General features: G+C 43.8%; 1 protein-coding gene across 1 annotated transcript in view; it reads left to right on the top strand.

Annotated features, from left to right (window-relative positions):
• Positions 1-16648, top strand: part of Opn5 (opsin 5) — a 44198-nt gene extending 27550 nt beyond the window's left edge. Inside the window, exon 7 of the mRNA XM_070023339.1 lies at positions 16550-16648. Within this exon, the coding sequence (XP_069879440.1) occupies positions 16550-16600 (51 nt within the window). The 3' untranslated portion in view covers positions 16601-16648. The remainder of the gene's footprint in view (positions 1-16549) is intronic.
• The last annotated feature ends 5847 nt before the right edge of the window (positions 16649-22495 follow it).

The following is a 22495-nucleotide window of genomic DNA, read 5'->3' as shown; positions in this document are numbered from 1 at the left end:
GCTTTGAAAATAGAGAGAAAAATATAGTTTTAAAACCTTTTGAGAAGTGGTTCTTGGAAATTGATTGTGGGAAGATGATACCACATGTCGATGATGGTTCAAAGTGCACCTGCTTAGGAATAGTGTGGAAAAGGAAAAATGGCTGATTCACAAGCTGTGTGTATGTGTTTGTGGAAGAGATGATGGAGTGAGGGGAGGGAAGAAGCGGGAGAAAAGGACATTCGGGTTACTATAGATTTGTCTGGAAGGTGAAGTTTAAGGTTAGCCTTGCCCAGATATTCCCCAAAGGAAGAATGTACACTCTCATTTATTAACTGTTTAACCAAAGCGTGGCCTTTAACACAACTTAGGGAAGCATGTATGAGAAAGGATAGCGAGGAGGGAAAAGAGAGTTTAAATATGAGGTGCTTTGGGAGAGGGATCCTGGAGCTAATTTCTCTGCTAATTTGAATATACGACTTAAGTCCTCCCTGCTTTGATTCCACCTGTATCCGAGATACCCAGAGAACCGGGATGCACCAGAGATGTTACGAGGATTGATGCAGAATGAGGTTGTTAGTTCTTGGGGTGGAATTCAGAGGTGGCTGCGTAAACCAGCCTGTCAATGGGTCACTTGTTTAGTATGCAGTGATTTGAGGAAACACTGTGCTGTCACCTAGCATGTAGTTTGAGATGTAGATGAAATTAGCTTTGAATAAAAGACATGGCATTCCATGCTTTGTCGAGGGACAGGGTTTAGAAAGCCCCTATGAACTAAAAAAGATGGATTTGAAGAATCCTATTATGACTCAGGAAACTAGGAGGATTGAGGTCCAAAGCTGGCTTGGGCAAAGTTGGTGTATGATTCTAGATGAAAAAACCAACTACAAACAAACACCTGGACATGTGGTTCAAATTGAGAGAGTGCTTGACTATCAAACTACAAAATAATACAAGCAGGGAGAATCACAATAAGGATCATAACAAAATCCAAATGCATTTTGATACTTTACAAGTAGAACGAGGTGATTGAAATGTATTTTACAGTGAAATCCAATTATTTGATTCTTAAAATGAGATTTTACTCAAGAATCAAACATTGTACCTATTTATCACTGAAATGGTAACTAAACAACATGTCTCATGTAATTTAGTTGAAAAACATACAGCTGCCTTTGATAGTCTTTAACAAAAGGAACCACAATTCCCTGAATGGGAATAGAATATTTGTCCACTAAGCCAGTGCAAACAAAGGAGAGAAGACTTAAGAGAGGGAGGCAAAGAGTTTAGCAGTGCTAAGAATTTCCAAAGGATAACGTAGGTCAAAATATCCGTGGACATCAGAGAAGAAGATGCATACCATTGTAGAAGAGAGATGTTCACAAAGGTAGGTTTTGAATTCATACTCCAGTTTATTGAGAAGCAACCAGGCCCTTATGAGATAGAGGTAAAAATAGGAACCCTTTTCCATTCCTTCTCTTTCAGTTTTGATGGGTGTGAATCAATTGTGTGTATTGGTAGAGTTCCTTGGATACCTGGGAGGTGTCCAGCTATCGGGGAACATGACACACACTTGATTTGGTGGCAGGAGGTATCTGTAGTTGCCTGCAGGAAACCCTGAGTTTTAGAAATGGGTCTCTTGAGAAGAAGTCCATGAGAGCCGGGCTTGGGCAGTCAAGTGGAGGTATGTTCCATGCCACTGAGAACCTTCTGGAAGCAGAAGTGGGGCTGAGGTGAGAAGACAGTTCTCTGCGCTAAAACTGTGGGATACCAGAGGCAGAATTAGAAAGGCTATTTGTGGCTAAGGACACTTGAAGAAATTCTGTTACCTCTGTCTTGGATTCCTAGTTGGAGAATGCATTTAAAGGACAGACGATTCCCTTTTGCACTGGGTGGTATCCTGCGCTAATGTATGGAGGGCGATTTAAATCCTTGCCACCCCAAATGTAGTCCAAGGGTCTGAGTGGTTAGAAATGCACATGTGGGTCTCACCCTCTGAGCTGTCAGTTGCCATCTGTAATTGAACTGGGTGACTTTAACTGACTGAACTGGCCTGACAGCATGCCAGTTCAAGTTGGTTAAGTCGGTGGTCCTGTGAAGACTACGAGGTGATACATCCTTTCCCATGGGACGTGGTAACAGGTGCAGCAGAACCAGGCCGATAGACAGCAAGGACATGCTGGTGGCATCTGTAGCGATTGCACGTGAGTCCTCTGTGAACAGGACACAGTTCAGAAAGGACATTCACCTTTCAATTCCAAATTACAGTGTTCTGGATTTGGTTACTCTATGCTATATTCTGTTGCTATCCACTTCTCACATCTACCCGCCCCCCACGTAACGCATGCTCAAAGTGAACAAAAATTACACACAAATCTAACGTATTCGAGTAAAAGCAAAGCATCAGAGCTGTTTGAGCACAATGACCCGAATTTGCCAAGGAGCCTGTGGTATTTGCCCTCGCTGCCCAGAATTGGGTCTGATTCTTCACAGATTTGAGACTCCATCCTTGTAGAAGCAAACCGTGGAGGGAGCCCAGGTCGGTGACAGGTTTCCAGGGCTCGGGAGTGAAGAAAGATGACAGAAAAACAGCGAGTGACCATCAACACTTCCCGAGTAGGTGAAATTGGCACCTTCCTCTCAATAGAGGGCCACTGAAATCTATACAAACACTTCCAAGGGAGTGTTTTGCAGGTACTTGCCACCAGTGAAGACTTGGCAGGGTAGCCTTCTAAAAGAGAATCTTATTCTTCAATTGAGCCCAAAGGTGAGGTGTGCGAATAGGGCCCTTCAATCAGAAGGGGAAGGAAGCAGGCATATCACAAAAGTGATACCTAGCCACAGAAGGAAAGATGCTCCAAGGAAGAGAGGGTGAAGCCTACTTCTAAGCTGTTTCATGTGCTGGGGTGGAAGGCAGAGAGGCTGAGCAATCGGCGGTCAGGTGAAGTGGCCGGCTCACAGGAGTTGTTCAGGACAAGAGTTAAAGCAATGGAAATGTATAGGGGTCGAACAAATAAGGCAGAAACAGGAGGCAGAGTGGAGGCAAACCTGAGCATCTGGGAGCGCTCAGCAGCCAGATCATTTCCGTGTCACTCTGGAGGTAGCAGCCACTGCGGGCTCAGGGCCTGAGCGGGAGGACAGGCCTGGCAGATCCCCAAAATAAAGGTGGGGGTTAGGGGGGCAGAGGAGAGCAACAACATGTTCTAGATAAGTCTGGCCCGAAAAAGAATCCACTTACAAAAGTTGATATAAAAAGGAAGCAGGTGTATGCTCTTTGAATTCATGTACAATATTTATTTCTGTCTCCTGGAGAAAGTTCCAGACGTGGTTATGTTATTGTTCAATTTAGTAGTACCCAGACTGCATGAGAACATCTGAATGTTGGTCCCAAGCTCAGGCCACTCTGAATTTATTGGGGAGTGAGGTGAACCCCATGAACTTGCCAACTGGTGCTATAAACAGACATGGGATGGATGGTAAAGGGAAGAAAAAGGTGTGATTTATTCCATACTTAGCAGTTTGGTGCTTTTGCTTTAATTTAACACGATTATTAATGAACAGTTTATCACTCAATTCAAGTGATTTTCAAGTGAACAAAATTGTTCACACTAGCCAAGCTGCTAATACTGGTACGTTTCCCGTTATGATGTCTTTCAGGGTTTTCTCAATTAAGTTCTGTGCCTGGGTGTTTGTGATTACAGGGAAGGCTGCACTTTCCTGGAAAATATGTGACTGGTTTTATTTCAGATGACAAACAAGAATGAAGAATGGAGAGGAGTCTTCTGAGTTCATGAGTGTTGATAAGAGCCAGGCCATGTGGATCCCAATGAATACAAATCAGTACAACGCATTCTCATTGGTATGGGGAAATAATTAGAGCTGGTACAAGCGGTTGAAACTCAGGTCATTTGCCAGAAAGAAAATTTCCCTTAAAAATAATAGCAGCTACAATATTAGTTAAGTTTTACATGTACCGTGCATCGGTCTTGGGCAAACTGCAACCACAGAGTCACAAATAGCTCATTGCCTCTTTTCTTTCATAAGCAATGGATTTTAAAAAATTGAAATGCAACCATGCAACCATTGATTTCCACATTATTTATAGCTAGTTGTCTTTTTGAGCAGTTGAGAAGGAAATGCATGTTGCAAAATCTAAAAAAGGAAATTTCTGGTACTTTATAGAAAGAAAAAAGCCCACTTTGCTATGAATCTATTTGACTGCTTAAAACAGCTTAACAATCCAAAAGGTTATATATTTTTTATCCCTTATTTGGAAACTGAAGCATAGAGAATTTATACAGCCCGATTAACATCATATATAGCCTGTTAGTTAAAAAAAAAAAAAAGCCGGGCTCCCTAGCTCTTAGTTGGCTCTGAAGTCTCTTATTGCTTTGATGTATGGTTATTGAGATTTATTCTGTATTTAAATTTACCTCCTCTTTTTTTTTTTTTGCTTGCTTTTAAATCCTAGTCTATTTCCTTGCTTGATTTACAAATGGGATGGAGAATTAGAAATGACTTCTATTGCTTTTAAGGCAGTGAGCAGGGCCTGGACTGTGAAGAAGGAACCTGTTAGTCAGCTGAGGGGAAATTCAAATCGTCACAATCTGTCCAGTGCTTTGCGGTGGAGTAGACAGGCAAACATAGAAGATGGTCTTTTGGTTTGAAGAGTGCAAGGGTGTGTTGGGAAAATGGATGAGTACATAGATGGTGGAGAATGCTGTGGCAGAGAATCTGTACGGGGCCTTGTAAGAGCACAAGATGCTGTCTTAAATGGCGTGGGCATGGGGTGGGGTTGGGACCCAGGGATAGTCCTGAAAGGAGGGAGTCCCTGGTCAGACTGGGACAGACACACTTTCTAGAAGGATCTTAAAAATCAGGGAGAGAGCTTCCTGCCAAAGGGCACATCACATAGTTCAGCCTAGTGTCTAAGAGATTCTGTGAAGCCTGATAGGAGACAAAGAAGGACAGGGATCTGGAAGGAGGACTCAAAGGGGTATTCTATCATGGCTGCGAACTCGTCTATGGAAACGATGTAAAGATGTTTAATCCAGCTGTCAGATTTCCATTCTGGACTGTACTGTCTGAGGCCGATAGAGTCCTCATCCCACCAAAGTGTAACACCTGAAGGGGCTGTAGTAGAGTTGCCGGGGCTGCTTGTTTAAGACGGAAATGGTCGGTTCCTGCATTAGGGTCCCTCGGGCATATCGCCTGAGACTCTGCACTTAAATAGAGGCTCTCATTCTCAGACACCCACGATTTGTAGAGCCCTGAAGGATGGATGGTTTACAGATGTAACCGGGCAAGATGAATCCAGGTTGATGAACATGGGGCTGGTGAGGGACGGGGGCAGGGCATGGGCTGCAGAAGAAGGGGCCACTGGGATTTGGAAATAGTTTGGAAACAATGTTTTGTAAAACTTAGTGGTTAATTGGATGTGAATGCTGTGTATCACGGGAAAAGAAATGTATATATATTTTGTGCCCGTCCTCAGGCTAGAACTCAGGGTTTAGGTGCTACCCCTGAGGTTTTGTGCACGAGGCTGGCACTCTACCAGTTGAGTCACAGCTCCATTATTTGCTTTTTTGGTGACTAATTGGAGATAAGAGTCTCATGGACTTTCCTGCCTGGGTTGGCTTTGAATGATGATTCTCATAGCTCAGCTTCTTGAGTACCTAGGATTATAGGTGTGAGCCACCGACACTTGGCCAAATATACTCTTCTTTATTAAAAATTTTTTTTTTTGCTTCAAGTTACAGAGATGGGCGAGAGAATACTGTTGTCTGCCTCCTGCCTTTTCGCCTAGGTCAACTCATGTATTTGCTCTTTAACTTCCCTACTGTTCATTCTCAAATAAAACATGTCAGTTTGTCCAGAAACATATGCCGCCTATCTACTTGTCCAGAAATGAAAAACTATGTCCAGAATTGTTGGATGCAATGCATATTTATATATATATTTGCAGTGAAGAGCCTGACACACAGATGGCATGTTTTGAAACTGACATGCCAACTGTGACATGAAATCTAGCAATTATCTGTTCTATGAGAAGACTGGCCACCGGAGAGATTATGAAGGGTCTGTTTATAAGCTGACATCATAACAGCATTTTTTCCCTGTAAGAAAATGTTATTTGGTTGATAGTTTTTCATTTCAAACTTTTTTGATTGATGAAATCCCCCAAATGAAATCCTCAGACTTAACAACACCACACAGCTAATCTATCATAGACACTGCAAAAGTGGAATGGTACGCAAATCCCTGTCTCTCTGTCTCTCACTCTGTGTTCCCTAGTTTTGCCTTTCATGGTAGAGAATAGTGTTCCGAAGTTATATCTTCTTCCTCACTACAACCTAGTCAGCCCTGTTTGAGGGATGTGTATTTGAGGATTCCATTTATTGTGGCTGTTCTGAACTCCCAAGAGAATACCATAGCTTCCCCTGGCCATTCCAGCAAAGCCCAAAGGACATCCCCATGGGAAGGAACATTCTGAAGAATCACTGGACCTGGGATCCTGCTACTTAATGGCCTTATCCCAGTCAGTGGCTGGATGATAATTTGGACTGAGATATAACTTTAACTCCCAGGGAGCATATTCTCTAACAAGAAAGACAGTGCCGGGAACGAGAGAGAATGTGGCTTCAAGGATGAGGTGTGATTTGTACAGAATATTAAAGAATAAATCGGAGCCTTCGGAATTCTCAGGGCCTGGTATTGGCCAGGTACGCACTTGAGCACTTTATGCTCTAAAAATTCTGTTTCTAGACAGAGGAGGAGGTAGACGAGCTGATCTCAGCAGAGGCCTGAGAAAGCTGGTGTTGAATGCATTCCAGAGTAGAGGGAGTTGGAGAGGGATAGAACAGAAGATCCTGAGGAGCCCACAGTTTAGTCTTTGCAGGGTGCATTTTGTTGCAGTAATCGTTAGAAGACAGTAAAGTGTGTCAACAGATTGTGAGTGTGTGTGTGTGTGTGTGTGTGTGTGTGTGTGTGAATGTGTGGGATAGGAGCTGGAACTAGAATTCTAGCAGGTAGAGCCTCCAGGAAGGATGGACTGGGATGAGAAGCAATGAAAAAGGAGAATCCCAGGACCAATAGCAGGTGGGAGGAGCTGGGAGAAGCCGTCCATTGACATGGCCGTCCACACCAGTCCCTCCTTTAGATGTGTGTATGCTATGTTTAGGGTCTCCCTTTAGTTTGGGCACCCTTTCATAAAACCTGACTTTCTCCTGTAACGGGAATCACAAGCTTGCTGGTGGTGATGAGGACACACAGCAGAGCTCATACCGTGCCCTGCGCCTATACAGAAGTTACAGGTGTCAGTTGACTGCCCACCTATCTCCACGCAATTATCCTGCCAAGAAGGGATTAACAAGGACTAGCAAAACAACGGTGTTCTCCCGGCACAGTTGAAATGAACTGCCATTGCTGCAGTATTTCAATCCGGGAGAGTAGAAGAGTTACAGAGCAGAGAGGGCCCCTGTCCGCGCTGCGTGCGCCCTCTTCAGTCTATGGAGGAAGGACTTGCCCTGTGCTCCAACTGGGCCCGTCAGAGCGGGACTAGATCTGATGATCTGGAGTCAGCTGTCTCTCCCTCGGGGCAGCTGCCCTCCGCCTGATGTAGAAGGGACATGGGGTGGCTGATGGGTTCATGATGATGGCTACCTCTCCAGATTGTTCCAGGCCAGCTCCGGTTTCAGTACGGATCATCTGGGCATTGTATATGCAAACCATTCTTGTCCTTTATGTTTAGCGTGGCGGTCATTGCCTGCTCCATATAGACAGAAACCATCCAGTTCTTAGAAGTGCAATTAGAGACTTCTGGGAGCACTTAGAATACGAGTCTCTCTAAGAGGTGGGCTGCCTTCCTAGACTAGGAGAAACCATTCTTTCTGATGGGAAGGTGGGATTCATCATACAAGTGAAATTTAAAATACTGAATTGCAAATAATAATGATGATGATGATGATGATGATGATGATGATGATGATGATGATGATGATGATGATGATAATAATAATAATGCTGGTCCTGGGGCTTGAACTCAGGGCCTTGGTGCTGTTTCTGAGCCTTTCTGAGTCCAAGCTAGCGCTCTATCTTCTACATATGCTCAGGACACAGTATGAGCTCTGCTGTGTGTCCTCATCACCACCAGCAAGCCTGTTACTCCCGTTACAGGAGAGAGAAAGTCAGGTTTCATGAAAGGACACCAAAACTAAAGGGAGACCCTAAACATAGCATACACACATCAAAAGGAGGGTAATAGATGTAGACAGTGCCACTTCTGCATTTTCTGAATGGTTTATTGGAGATAAGAGTCTCATGGACTTTCCTGCTTGGGCTGGTTTTGAACTGCAGTCCTGGTATCTCAGCCTCCTGAGTAGCTAGGATTGTAGGTGTGAGCCACCCATGCCTGGATAAATTATTAAATATTAATACTAAAGAACCCAACCTCCTGAGATGTTCCTCTAATACATCCTGGAGAATATAAAGTCAAAGCAAACAAACCGAATCCTGTTTTTGTTATTGTAAAGAGAGCCATTATTCCCAAAGCTCAGCAGAACAACTCTTTCTTTTCTTCTTTGCTCCAGGAACATGACTATTGAGTCTAATTTTTAAATATGACTCTTAAGCAAAGGAGAAAGGCATTACACCAGACTAGAGAGAATGGGCGCAGGAAGGCTGGAGAATGGAAACAAACCAGAGCACCTTGTAAGCCTTGAATGGATTAGAAATACAAATTAGATGAATAGAAAGGTCCGGCCAGGTGACTGGAATTGTCCAACTGGGAGATGACGAATGCAGAAGCACAAATCTTAGTGACAGGCAGGTGAGCAATCTGTGCCCTTTCTAAAGGTTAAGTGAATAATAATAGGATTCTGTTAATGCACCAAAGTGAACTGAAACCCTAAAATCTACAATTCGGATATTAAAGTACCTGTAATTGAGTATAATTAAGAATAATGTAGAATGCTTAAAATAATGGCATTTAGAACAAAAGAGCAGTTTAGGAGAATTTATCTGGAAAGGGCGATTTCACAGTTATCATGATACCTCCTCCTCCTCCTCCTCCTCCTTTCCCTCCCACCTCCTCTCCCTTCTCCTCCTTTCTCTTTTCTCCTCCCCTCTTCCTTTCCTCTCCCCTCTCCCTCCTCCTCCTCCTGCTCATCTTCCTCCTCCTCCTCCTTCTTTTCTTCTTCCTCCTGCTCCTCCTCCTTTTCCTCCTCCTTTTTCTCTTCCTCCTCTCTGTCTTCTTCCTCCTCTTCCTCTTCCTATTTCTACTTCATAATGAGGGTTAATTCTGTGTCTTGTGCTTGCAAAGCTCTACTACTTGAGGCATGCAACTAGCCCTTTTTGCTTTGGTTAATTTTCATGGTAGGTCTCCTGTTATGCCTAGACCTGCTTTGGGAGGGGATCCTTCTACTTGTGCTTTCCCATGTAGCTGGAAAGAGAGAGGTGAATGCCACTGCATATAGCTATTGGATGAGGTGAATGCTACTTCATACAGCTATTGGTTGAGGTGAATCCCACTGCAAACAGCTATTGGATAAGGTGAATCCCACTGCATACAGCTATTGGTTGAGGTAAACACTACTGCATACAGCTATTGGTTGAGGTGAATACCACTGCATACAGCTATTGGTTGAGGTGAATGCCACTGCATACAGCGATTGAACTGCAGTTGTCCAGTCTTTACCTCACAAGTAGCTTGAGTATAAATTTGAGCCACCATATCGGTTAGCATAGATACTTCTTTTAATTACAAAATCAGGCTCTCTGGCCAAATATAGATTCCTTGGGATTCCCTGGCATCTCAGCACCTTGGTCTTCTCAACGGTAGCTTCCATTAAAGGAAGGCTGAACATTAAGATGCCTGTTGCTCGCAGCCCACTGACAGGCACGCTCAACTTTGTCATTTGGGAGCTGATTCTGAAATGTCTCCTGTCCAACTACCCATTTATGTTGGCTATCGGAGCACAAATCACAGGCATGTGAAGAAGAAGTTAAATGAGAAGTGCAATTTGTATTACATTTTTGGTTTCGATGAAGAGCGGCTTGGGGGCGGGGGGAGGCTGAACTTGCCTGTGAACCGTCCAGCTCACTTCTCTCCACAGCCATGAGCACAGCTCACCTCTTGGTTCTGAAGCGCAGGGAGAACTTCACCTCCAACAACTGATAATTTGCCTTTGCTTGAAGGGGTGTGTGAATTTCAGGAGGGTAGCCAGTGTTCTTAGATGATTGTGTGTATTAAGTGCTATCATGTGTATAGGCACACATGACATTATTTTCTGGTTTGTGTAATTATGTTTGCAAAACCTTTCAAGGAAAAATTCAAATGTGTACAAAATGGATGAATTATATAATGAACTATCTAAATCCCAATGTCAGCGGACACTGACCAGCGCATAGCCTATCTGCATAGCTGCGGTCACTCATCCACCTTCTTCCTGCCCCGCCCTCTGATATCTTGAAGAAAACAACATCCTGGGAGTTCATCAGATATTATATATGTCTGATTTGTGGGAACAAGATTCCCCAAAGCAGGATGCCTAGAAAGCCTAGAAAGAAACAGAAAACTAAAGGGTTCTGACCTTCAAAGACCCTGGGCAGATGTGAGACACCATCTCTTTGCTTTAAAGACTCAGTCTTTTCATGTGAACACACTGATTCTTAAATGTTTGCATATAGAAGCTTATTGTAACCAGAACTTTCCAAAGTTAATTTATCTCCTTGTATCCAGGAGATTTTATTTACCTCATCTGAGAGATTGTGTGTGTGTATTGTGTATGTGTATATGTGTATGTGTGTATGTATATGTGTATTTGCTTGTATATGTGTGCATGTGTGTACATGTGTATTTGTGTGTGTGTGTATCTATATGTGTTTGTGTATGTTTGTTTGTATGTGTGTATATGTGTATGTGTTTGTATGTGTATGTGTTTGTATGTGTGTATATGTGTTTGTTGTATATGTGTGTATGTGCCTGTTTGTATATGTGTATATGTGTGTACATGCGTGTTTGCATGTATGTGTGTATATGTGTGTATGTGTGTACGTGTGTATTTGTGTGTCTGTATGTGTCTATATGTGTTTGTGTATGTGTTTGTATGTGTGTGTATATATGTTTGTTGTATATGTGTGTATGTGTTTGTTTGTATATGTGTATATGTGTGTTTGTATATGTATGTGTTTGTATGTGTATGTGTGTATATATGTATGTTTGTATGTGTATGTGTTTGTGTATGTGTGTGTATGTGTGTGTATGTGTGTTTGGTGTGTGTGTGTGTGTGTGTGTGTGTGTGTGTGTGTGTTGGTACCAGGGTTTGAACTCAGGGCCTCCTTTCTCAGCTGTCTGGCCCATCATGGGCACTGTACCACTTGAGCCATGCCTCCAGTCTAGCATTTTACTAGTAACCTGGAGGTGGAATCTTACAGACTTTTCTGCCTGTGCTGTGTTTGAACCACGATCCTCTAGGTCCCTGCCTCCTCACCATTGGTGCTGCATGGGGATTTTTAGAGACAGCATTTCGATCATCCCCCAGGGACTCACCCTGTGCCAGGTTTCCTGTTTGCCGATGGATTCCTTCTTTCAGTTCTTATTAAAAAACAAAAGCCTTTGACGGTGGGATTGACATACAGATCTATCCCTCCGTTTTCAGAAGAGGAAATGAAGACTCACAGACTTAAACTAACTCCACAAAGTCAGCTGGCAGGTGAGCAGGTGGAGGCTTTTCCAGGCTGGCGGCCCCTGCGCTGAATCCTGCCTGGCACACGGGCAGCGGAAGGGGGCCTTGTGGTCCGCACTGCCACGGGCCTCCTCCGGTGCTCCCCACACTCTCCGCCTTGCTTACAGAGAAGAGGCACAGCAGGCCCACAGCACACATTTAGTGAGGTACCAGGCTAAGGGTTTCCTAGAGTAATCAGAGTCTCTGTTTTTATTCTTCCACATGTTTTTAAAAAATCATCCTTAAGTAGTTGTATAAAGGGGTTTCAATTCAGCGCGCCAAGTTGTGAGTACAAGGCGTCTTGGTTCTCTAGTTTTTATTGTGCGTTGGAATGGTGAGATGATTTTCTCCCGTTGTCTTGAATTTTCCAATGCCTTGGAGAAAGCAGAGGGAAAAATTTTCCAGTAACTCAACCCAGCGAGTGGACATGTCCTGTCCAAAGTCACAAGCTCATTGCAGAGCTAGAATTCGAAGTGAATTATTTCTGCCCAGAGAAATTAGGTTTGACTGGGCATGGGGTGAGGACCCCAACTCTTGGGTTTTTCTGGAGGAATGGGCGATGGAGGGACCTGACTTAGCCCAGCATGACTCGGGCCTATGGTGTTGCTCTTTCAGGTATTGCCTGGTGTTTTCCTTAGCTTCTCTTTCATGGTTTGTGTGCTTTAGGGCCGTCCTTCAGGCCACAGCAAACCCTGCCACCATTACATGTGGCCCGTGCACACCTACCTTGATCTGACAGCTCCCGTGCGTTTTCTGTGCAGGGTGTAGCGGGCAAGGCTCTGTCCCTGCCACCCCCCTTGGGTCGCTTTTGCTTTTGTTTTTGTTTTTTTAACTGGAGGTGCTGTGAAGAGGGGCTGTTAGCTGCCTGTCCCACTTTTCTGCTCAAGGTCAGAGTGTTGATTCCTGGATGACACGTTAGGTGTTTATCCTCTGAGTACCCCATTATGCAAACAATTAGCAATAATTATGCAATTATTTTCCCATGTATCATGGGAAGCCAGACAGTTCTCTAATAGCTGCAGAGAATTAAGCACCAGCATTCTCAGAGCTTTTGCAAGGCAAAAACCAAACGACTGTGATTAACCGGGCATTTATTCTGGCTGAGATGCACTTGTGTGGAGCTGGGGAACGTTTGGATGCGTGGCTGCTAATAAAGGACATTATCTCTTCATTAAAGTAGGTCAAGGTAAGCAAATGTGATACATTTTTCCCCCCCCCATGCTATAATTACCCAGGGCAATTCAGTAGACTTCAGACCTGTGTGTATCTAGACCACTGAATTATATAATAAACCATCATTCATTGCAGGTAATTAAAAACGTCTCTGGACAGATTAAAGCAGGAAAGACACACAGAGTGAAGCACCGTGTTCTTATTATCTATTAAACTCACTCTCATAATTAAGGAAAATGTAAAATGAAATCTTAGCATGAAAAATAGGAACTACAGCAACACACGTGAAGACATGATCCCTGCTAGCTCTCCTTACAGTTTGATAACGTGGCCGCAGGAAAAGAATCTCTTTACGTCTTTGGTTGGCTTGAGAATGGGGATCAGATCATAAGAATTCTTAAATGCATTGCTTTTGGTTGTTGTGGATATAATAACATAATGTGTGGGTTTCTTTTGCCCTAAAAATATAATTATTAATTATAATGGTTCAAAAATGGGAACAAATAGAGCCAGAATGGAAAGGCTGCCACAAATGACAGCAGTCTCCAAAATGCTTGGGGGTGCAGGGAGAAGGCCTCGGCCTCTGCTATTGGACCCCCTCACAGCCTCCAGCGCCAGCAGCGAGAGCCAGGAAGCCAATCCCGGAGGCAGAGCAGAGGGGAGGATCTTCCTGGAGAGCGGACCACACACCAAACTACATGTAGTCAGTCAGCACTGGCTTTCGGGGTCTACGCCCCCGAGAGGAAAGGAAGGGGAGAGGTCTCCCTCCTCTCCCCAGACCACCTCCAGTCTTGTTTCAGGTTTAACTAGGTTGTGCTAATATAGGATTAAAAGCACTGATTTTATGTTCCCTGGGAACTCCTGCTCACATCAGACTTTGCAGCCAATGAACGTGTAAAGGACTTGTGTATCAGTCACCTGGTCCCTGCCTCATGTGCGAGGTACTGAGGCTCAGTACTCCTCAGTACTGAGTACTCTGCAGTGAGATTATGAAGGAGGTCTTAGGTCTTAGATTGCAGCATTGGTTGGTAGGTAGACCATTCTGGAACATGCTGGGGGTAACTTTCAGAGAGCTTTCTGGTAATCTGGTAAAAACAAAACAAAACAAAAAAACCCTCTGCAGTAATTACTTCCTAAATAAGAAGATAAAGTCCATGACCTTTCCAAATAAGAGAGAATGCGTGCTTGGAAGTCCCGGGCCCACACGTGAGCCCCCGTGGAGGGACGTGGCTTGTGCTTTGGCAGGGAGCCTCCTGCATCCGGGCGTCCCGCTGGTACCGCGAGGATTCACACGCAGTGGAAGGAATGCCGAGGGGGTCTTTCTGGCCTCCAGGCAAGTGAGGTCCTATTTCCAGGCACCGTTTTATGTTACTGTCATGCTGCTCTGCAGGATTTGCCATTTGAGATTTCCTATTTGCTCTAAAATAACATTTCCAGTTCTTCATTTAGAGGCAGGGCGATACCGATTACAAATATTTAAAGTGGCAAAATGAATTGTTGCTGGAAAAGGTATAGCCCCTCCAATGAACTTTGCTATAATGTAAATACATAGGAAATGTATAGTTTTATATATAGAAAAATGTATATACACTTGTCTCTTTATATAAATGTGTATATACTTTAATCTTTATATAGTATGTGTGTATAGTACAGGAAATGTATTTATACACGTATATGTATATAGAGAATATACACATACATTTCAGTGTACTTTAAAACCACTAATGATACTACAGAAATACTAGGAGACATTTTTTAAAAGTTCTTTTTTAAACCTTCTTTTCTTGACGCTTTAATTTACAGCAGTAACTCAGTCTTACTGGAGCAATTAGAATGATATTGCACAGATGTGGAAAAGCAAACACATCACCTCCCTTCCAATATTATTTCAGTGATATTATTATATGCATTCTTCTACTTGACTCCCTATTCCCACACAGGGGAATTTTAAAAGAATTTTAAAGTTTTGTCTTTTTGTTTTTTGAAGAGACAAACCTATTGGAAAAACTTATCTGGTAAAACCAGATAACAGAAAATCTCACGATGCTTGACGTGTGTGTGTGTGTGTGTGTGTGTGTGTGTGTGTGTGTGTGTGTGTGTGTGTGTGTGTGTGTGTGTGTGTGTGTGTGTGTGTGTGAGTAATCTTAGTATAGAAGAATCTAGATTAAAGGTATGGGGTTAGATTATGGGGTTGGGAGTGGGTTGAAGAACAGAAAAAAATACATTCTGTCTGTCGGGATGTATTTCTAGAACATCAGTGCCATGGGAGATTCTAGATGTTACGCAGCCCAACCTCTTTCAGCCTTTGTTCACATTTCCTAACTCACGCTCCACAGAGAGACAGCATGGTGGCATACCAGTCAATGGAGATCCTTCACCCTTAGGGCACGGCTGGTCATCCGAGTAATTTAATATGCATGCTTGTGTGGTCCCAGGGTTAGGAAAATCAAGCTAGAGTCATGGTTCTTACTTCCAAGCTGGTTGGTAGGTAGAGGTAGGAGTATGGTCCAGGGCCCACTTAGACAAAAAAAAAACAAAAACAAAAAACAATGTCACTGAGACCTTATCTCAAAGAAAACTCGGGCATGTATCACACTTCTGTAATCCCAGCTAGATGAGTGGGGGGGGGGATAGGTAGGAGGATGGCAGTCTGAGGCTAGTTTAGCTACCTGAAAGGTAGCTAAAACAAAATGTCTGAGGCTTGGCTGAAGCGGTAGAGCCCCTGCAAGCATGAAGCCTTGAGTTAAATAAAATAGCACCCAGGAGCAGACTAATAAACTAAATCTTGGCATGAGGGAAGGACTGTGCAGTTTGCATTCTGTGGGAAGTTTTTCTTCCTGTTGTGCTTGTACTTGTGGATAAGCAGGGACTAAAAGCAGCAGCTGCCTGACTTCCGGACATGCCCACAGCTTCACTTGGAGACCGTAGCAGGGTGAAAGGACATTTTTTTTTCCATGCAGAGATGAAATTTCAACTAAAACTCAATGGGGAATGATTGCATCATTCCAGGGTTCCTTCACAGCCTCTTGACAAACATCATTACCACTGGATAGTATGTCTGTCCACTTCATGGGAAAATCCTCTCTGCCTCTCTGTCTCTCTCTATCTTATGTAGCTATACACCCATTCATTATTTAACTATCATATTGTGTATGCATATACATCTTTATATACACATGTGTATGCCTGAATCAAACAGCTCTAACTCTCATTGGAAGTTTTGTGTGGTGAGTAACACTTGCTTTCTATCTGGAGTTTTCAGAAATGGGAAAATAGGCCATCTTCTTATGGTAACTGGTTTCATTAAAAAAAATCAGCACACAAATTTGTAGTGGTTCACGGTATAGCTTCTCGTCATTCTGGCTAAACGCTAGCTTGAAGCCCTTTCCCATTAGGCTTTCACCATTAGGATCTCTCTGTAGTTGCCCACAACAAACATTTTGCGCTATAAAAGACAAAACAGCTCCCCTGCAACATGAACGATCTAGTTCCCATTGCCGAGACGTGTTTAAATAAGTAGATACACACGTCTAAGGCTTAGCGCGTGCGGTTCAGGGGCTGTAGTCAGACACATGGTTCTGAGTCTGTGAATCGTTAACCTAGAAAAGTGTTGAACAGGAGTGGAAATCCGTGGACAAGATGCACCTCAAAAATGTTGTTGTTTTCTTAAACAGAGCAGTTCCCGATTTGCTAGCACCCATGTTATGGATGGAGAGTCACGATAATGGTGGTGGCTGTGGCGAGAAATTTGCACCTGTTTTGGGAGGCCGAGAAACCCCCACACCTGTTCACCCGGGCTTCAGAAATAAGTGGCAAGCTCCAGTGCATGTGTTGAAACACGCTGACAAAGAACGTAGTGGCTTACTTGTGTTTATTCTTTGAAGCTTGAGAGAACGTACATGTTCAGATGCCAAAGTGTTGATCCTGAAGTGCAACCCCAAGTGTACAACATAGAGTAAGCGCTCCCTCTTCAACCTGCATAGATGACTAATGAAATAGTGACCCCAAGATGCAAATGGGATCATAAGCAATAGCAAGGCGCAGAGTAGCTTCAGCTTTTCATTCATTGTGTTTGCTATAGAACTTGATGCTTTTCACATTGTAAAAAAAATGTCCTGGAAACCGCCACCCATTAATTCTTCCTATGTAGACAGTTAGAATTTTGAACATTATCTCGGACGCTTGTAGAAGCATACTCTGTCTGGTCAACGTGTACACAGCATTTGAAGAACTCTCTATGACAATGTGCAAAAGATGTTTGGCTCATTAGTTCTAGCCCAGTTGCTTGTGAACTGAAGGACACTTTTAACTACTGTGTTGGGAACAAATGGCTTAATCCTTGTCAGTTTCTCTTTATCCACACATTTAAAATAATTTCTCTCCCTTTTCTTTTCAAGCCACAGCTGTGTTATTCGAGTACATTCTTTTCAATAAAGAAAATATATTGCACTGACATTCTGAATCATTTTGGTTTTGTTGGTATTGTTTATTTTAAATCTAAAGATTCAGGAACGTGGTGGGTAATAAATATGAGACTTGGACAGATTTAAAATGGGGTTCCTTACGTTAAAAGAGCCAGCCAACTTGCCCTATTCGGTAATTCTCCATTTGACCATAATAGTGATTTGTGTGGACTTTCCTGACACCACAAAGCTGAGGTAAAAATGCTCACTGGATGGGAATATTTTGGAACATTTGGCAGTGCTGCCAGTCTTCCAAGCAACTCAAGAATACCTCTATGAGTTATGTCACTGATTTCCTTGTCTAAACAAGAGGAAATGTCCCAAGGTCATACTCCAAAAAAAGTAGAACAACCAATAAACATTCTACAGTACTCCTTATCTGGTGTCCTTAGCAACAGCCTTAACTAACTGGTTCTCCCATCAATTGTGTGTGTCTACATCGAGAATTGTACATGTCAACGAGGGTCTCTGGTGGTTACAAGGGCCTACTACCCAGCAGCACTGATACCACAGCAAACAATTCAATTATAAATCATGTGTGTTGAAGGACGACACAAAAACAGCAGGAGAGAAAGTAGTAGAGAAATGATGAAAAACAAACCAAGACAGAACAGAGGGCATGTGAGGAGGTGTGTTTGTTTCTGACCATCAAGAGAGTCAGACAGGGAGAGCAGAGAGGGGAGACGAGGGGCTAAATACAGACCCACAGAAAACCTATTCTCACAACGTGTCAGTTGTATTTGAAAACCATTGAGACTATTGCCACACACGAGTGGGCCTCTTATCCAAAGACTAGAAACAAAAGCGCTGTTCTACTGTGGTAACCACACCAAACATGCAAACGAACAAGGCAACTAGCTTCTGATCTTAGACGCTGATTCCACTGAGAGTTTTACTTGTCATGTGTCACGACCCAATGTCTGTGGACAGAAAAATTTCATCCTGTGCAACCTTTTAGAATCAGGATTCTCCTGTGCTCCGCTTTCAATTTCCTGGATTGAGATTTGATGTCATGCCTGGGTATTTTACCTATGACCTTCCCTCTACAGTCACTCTGCCCAGTCACTCTGCACAGCACACGCAAACGAGTCTCCTGTGAGCCAGTGAAAACAATAAAAAGGTTTTGTTGCGCACGTAACACGTGTAGTTTGTGTTCTAACTTCTCCATGCCAGGGAAGACACCAACTCTTAATGCAAGCTCAAGTCTGTATCAAACTATAATTGAGGATCAATAACCTCAATGAATATTGATTAATACCTTAGTATTGATTAATATATATATATGAATGTATGTGTGTGTATCATAAAGTTCTGACATATATACTGTTGTTATAACTTACTTCATGGCTGAGAAAAATGAGTTAATTATGCACCTGTTTGGTAAGTGGTAGAGCCGTTGTTGAATCTAGCCATTCACTGAGAATGCCTGAGTTTGGACTCTGTGGGTCACACTGCCTCACCCCAAAACACTTACCTCAGACATGAAGTTGGAATGGAAGTTGCCACAGCCTCACGCATGCGTAGATAGAAGCTAGGACAACTTGCCTCCCTCAACTTGGATTTCTTCCCCTACAAAACCAGGGATCTGGGGCCTCTGGCGCCTCAGGCCAGCTCAGCATGCATGGCTTGCTTGTTTCAAGCGAGTGAGCCGATCTCATTTCCATGAATGTGTGAATTCCTGTAAGTGCCTCTATCCTTTCAACACATGGGTAGCAGATCATGGATCATTAAACTATAAAGAGGGTGCACATCGTCTCTCACGAGCGTACTGTTTCCCCAAAGTGCATGCCATTGAAGCACACTTTGACTCTTCACTTCCCCTCCTGCCCCCCCCCCCCCCCCGCCCCGCTGCTCCCAAACCCAAGAGGCAGCCTGCTTTCCCACCATGATCTCAGGCTTCATTCTTCAGTAGCGCACCACGCAGGGAGCGATAGATGGTCGATAGCCTAAATTCCACAGCACAGAGCATGACACCCTAGTCAAAAAGTAGGCAAGTCAAAAGGGCTAGAGGTACAGTCTCAGGGGTAGAGGGCTGCCCGTGACATCCTGAGCCGCCCAGGGTCCTAAAGACAATCAGATGGACAGAAACATGTAAAGACAGTCAGACAGACACATGTAGCTCTCCTTAAAGGAAGCTCTGACAGCCTTTGAAAAGTCCTAAAGGAACACAGTGTTCATTTTCTTTTACAGTTAAAGACAACCTTCTTCCCTTTACATGCTAAGAACATTAACAAAATCATCATGTAAAGATTTTGTTTCAAGCTGGGTGCCGCTGGCTCACACCTGTAATCCTAGCTACTCAGGAAGCTGAGATCTAAAGATTGTGGTTTGAAGCCAGCCTGGCAGAAAAGTCTCCATTAGACTCTTATCTCCAATTAACCACTCAAAACTGGAAGTGGCACTATGGCTCAAGTGGTAGAGCACTAGCCTTGAGCGAAAGAGCTCAGGGACAGCACCCAGGCCCTGGTTCAAGCCCCACAACCTGCAAAAATATGTTTCTCTCTATGCATATTTTACTGAGCTCTCTTTCTAATAGATTCCAGATAACAAGTGATTAAAAGTGTCTTCTATTAAATGTATAAAAAGACTGCTTTCTTGGCTTTTGTAATTTTAAACTATAAATTATATACATGTAGACAAGTTATATAAGTAAATGTAGATATCTGAATTATAGGTCATTTGAAGATCAAGTGGGAGGTGAAAAACAATCACAACTTTTTCTTAAAAATAGAGGCAAGTAGTAGCTCCCTCTCAGGTTCCAGTGACAGATGCGTTGAGGGGAAACGACTTCATCTCACCAGGCCAAGTGAGAGGGGCATCTGGGGAAACTGTGTACAATGGGACATTCGGCCGCAGCCGCAGCACCGGAGCAGAGCGCAGCTCCTCGGGCGGACCTCACGCATTGGTGATTCATGATGCCCCAGGTTCCTTCTGGTGTGAAATTCCCCTGATTCAGCAGAGCTGACTGAGACCGGAGCAGGAGTCATCTCACCTCCGTCCATCCCAACAAGCCAAAGGTAATATTTCTTCAAGGTCAAGTCCAATGGAAAACAGGACAGGCTGAGAGGGGGCCTGAGATTTGTACTAAGAACTAACTAGGCCATTTGGCAGAAGCCCCAACTAAACTTATGGAAATGCTGAAGAAAGCAAAACTGCCCACCAGGCAGGAGGTGCACAGTGTCAAGGTGCATCCTCACCAATCTCTCTCTTGCCCACTTTAACAGTAACCCTAACGCCGCAAGAGCAAAATCTTTGAAAACACTATTTCAGTTGCACAGCAAAAATGCTCTTCCCGGGCTGGGAAGTTGGCTCAGTGGTAGAGCGCTTGCCTTGCATGCCTGAGGCCCTGGGTTCGATTCCTCAGCACCACATAAGCAAAAAGAAAAAAGCCGGAAGTGGCGCTGTGGCTCAAGTGGTAGAGTGCTAGCCTTGAGCTGAAGAGCTGAGGGACAGCGCCCAGGCCCAGAGTTCAGGCCCCACAACTGGACCCCCTCAAAAAATGCTCTTCCCAAGATTTTATTTATTTTTTTAAATTTAACTTTGGGTGTTGTCTCCCAACTGGCTTCAGAATCTACTGGAAAGTTTAGGAGAGAAGCCAATGGCAATTGTTTAAATAATATTATTTTTTTAAGCTTGTATTCAAAACACCAAGTAGATACTCCATTAGTTTTCCCCCCCTCAGCCTTCAGTTTTCTAGCTACTTGCTGTGACCTCCATGACCTTGACTATTTGTAGATTAAAGAGTATGGGTCTAGATTCTTAGTATGGGTATAGACTCTTAGGTGTCAGAGAGGAGGCTTACATATTCACAACGGAGACCAGCTCTGAGAGCGTGTTCAAGTCTCAGCTCTCTTTTCTCCTAGGCTTGTGATCTTGAGAAAGTATTAACATCTTGGAGACTCAATTTCCTAACCAGGGAAACAGGTGTAAAGGGAGAGGGCCCTGGGTACATGCTTCATAGGGTATTTGTGGAGACGAAATGAGATACACTGTCCACAACACTCTTCTAGTCAGCTCTGTAATTACATCTTACATTTCATTACATTCTATAGAGAGAGAAAAATCAAAGAGACTACTGTTTTGAAAGGAAGATTTGAGACATTTCTTCTCCCTTTATAGCCCTTGTTTGTTGATAAACTAGAATGGACTACCTTTTATAACCAATACAGCATCGAAATGTATTTCTGTGTTAATAGAAAGACAGAGAGAATCCAATATTATTGCTCTCTATCTCTTAGCCATGTCTATAATCATCTGTCAATATCTATGAATGAAACCCGCCACAGACTTGCAAAAAGAGGAAGGAGGAAGAAGAGAGGGATGGGACACGGTGGAGTGGATGTGTTTGTTCAAAGGTCATGGTGTTGCATGGATGGAAATGTCCCCAGGGCAGCCAGGGGCATGCGGTCACTGATTTCAGCTCTCAGCCTCTTTTCCTCCTTCGTCAGAGGGGTGGGCTGGCCTGGGAGAGCCAGGCAGTCCGGGGTGATGATGTTCTGCTCTCTGCAGCAGCCCTGGATGCCCTGGGAAGTGAACGAATTGTTTTGACCAAGTGGTCAAGCAACTCGCTTGACACACTGCAAAAATCAGAAGCCTGGGGACAGTGTGTGGCGGCCCAGCGTGTGCCCTTCCCTCTTCTTCTCTTAAGAGAACGAGGCCCGTCAAGGTGATCTTGCCAGGGCCTCTCGCCTGACTACTCCATCCTCGGCCTTGTTCTGCGTTCTCTGCAGTGCTCCTGCGTTCCCTCTCGTCCTCTCTCTTTCCTTTCCCTCTGCTCCCACCTTCTCTTCTGCTCCGCCCTCCCTTGGTCTTCTTTCTCATCTGACGGAAGTTTCTAGAACCTCTGTGGAGTCCTGGGCCCTCCGGCATCCTCTACCCTGGCTCAGAGGGGAGATGTGGCGCCCCGCAGCTCACCACAGCTTGACTTGAGGTCTCTCCGCAAGGACCCGCATCTTGCCTGCTCACCCAATCCGTGCGATTGCCTAGGGGTTTCATGGTTATAAAAACAATTAGGCCGGTTTTCATTTGGAGTTTCCTTGGCCTTTTTGGCTTTCAGCTTAATTTTGTCTCCTAAATGAATGACTGAATTTTCATCGCCATTCAAAATCCTGAAATTCTGTTGACATTTCCTTTTTTTTTTTTTTTTGCTGCTGGTTA

Source organism: Dipodomys merriami, unplaced genomic scaffold (assembly GCF_024711535.1).
Source record: "Dipodomys merriami isolate MVZ:Mamm:240054 unplaced genomic scaffold, mDipMer1.0.p SCAF_16, whole genome shotgun sequence".
Classification (NCBI taxonomy): Eukaryota; Metazoa; Chordata; class Mammalia; order Rodentia; family Heteromyidae; genus Dipodomys; species Dipodomys merriami.
The sequence above is the reverse complement of the archived record's forward strand: the minus strand, read 5'-3'. Positions and strand labels throughout refer to the sequence as shown.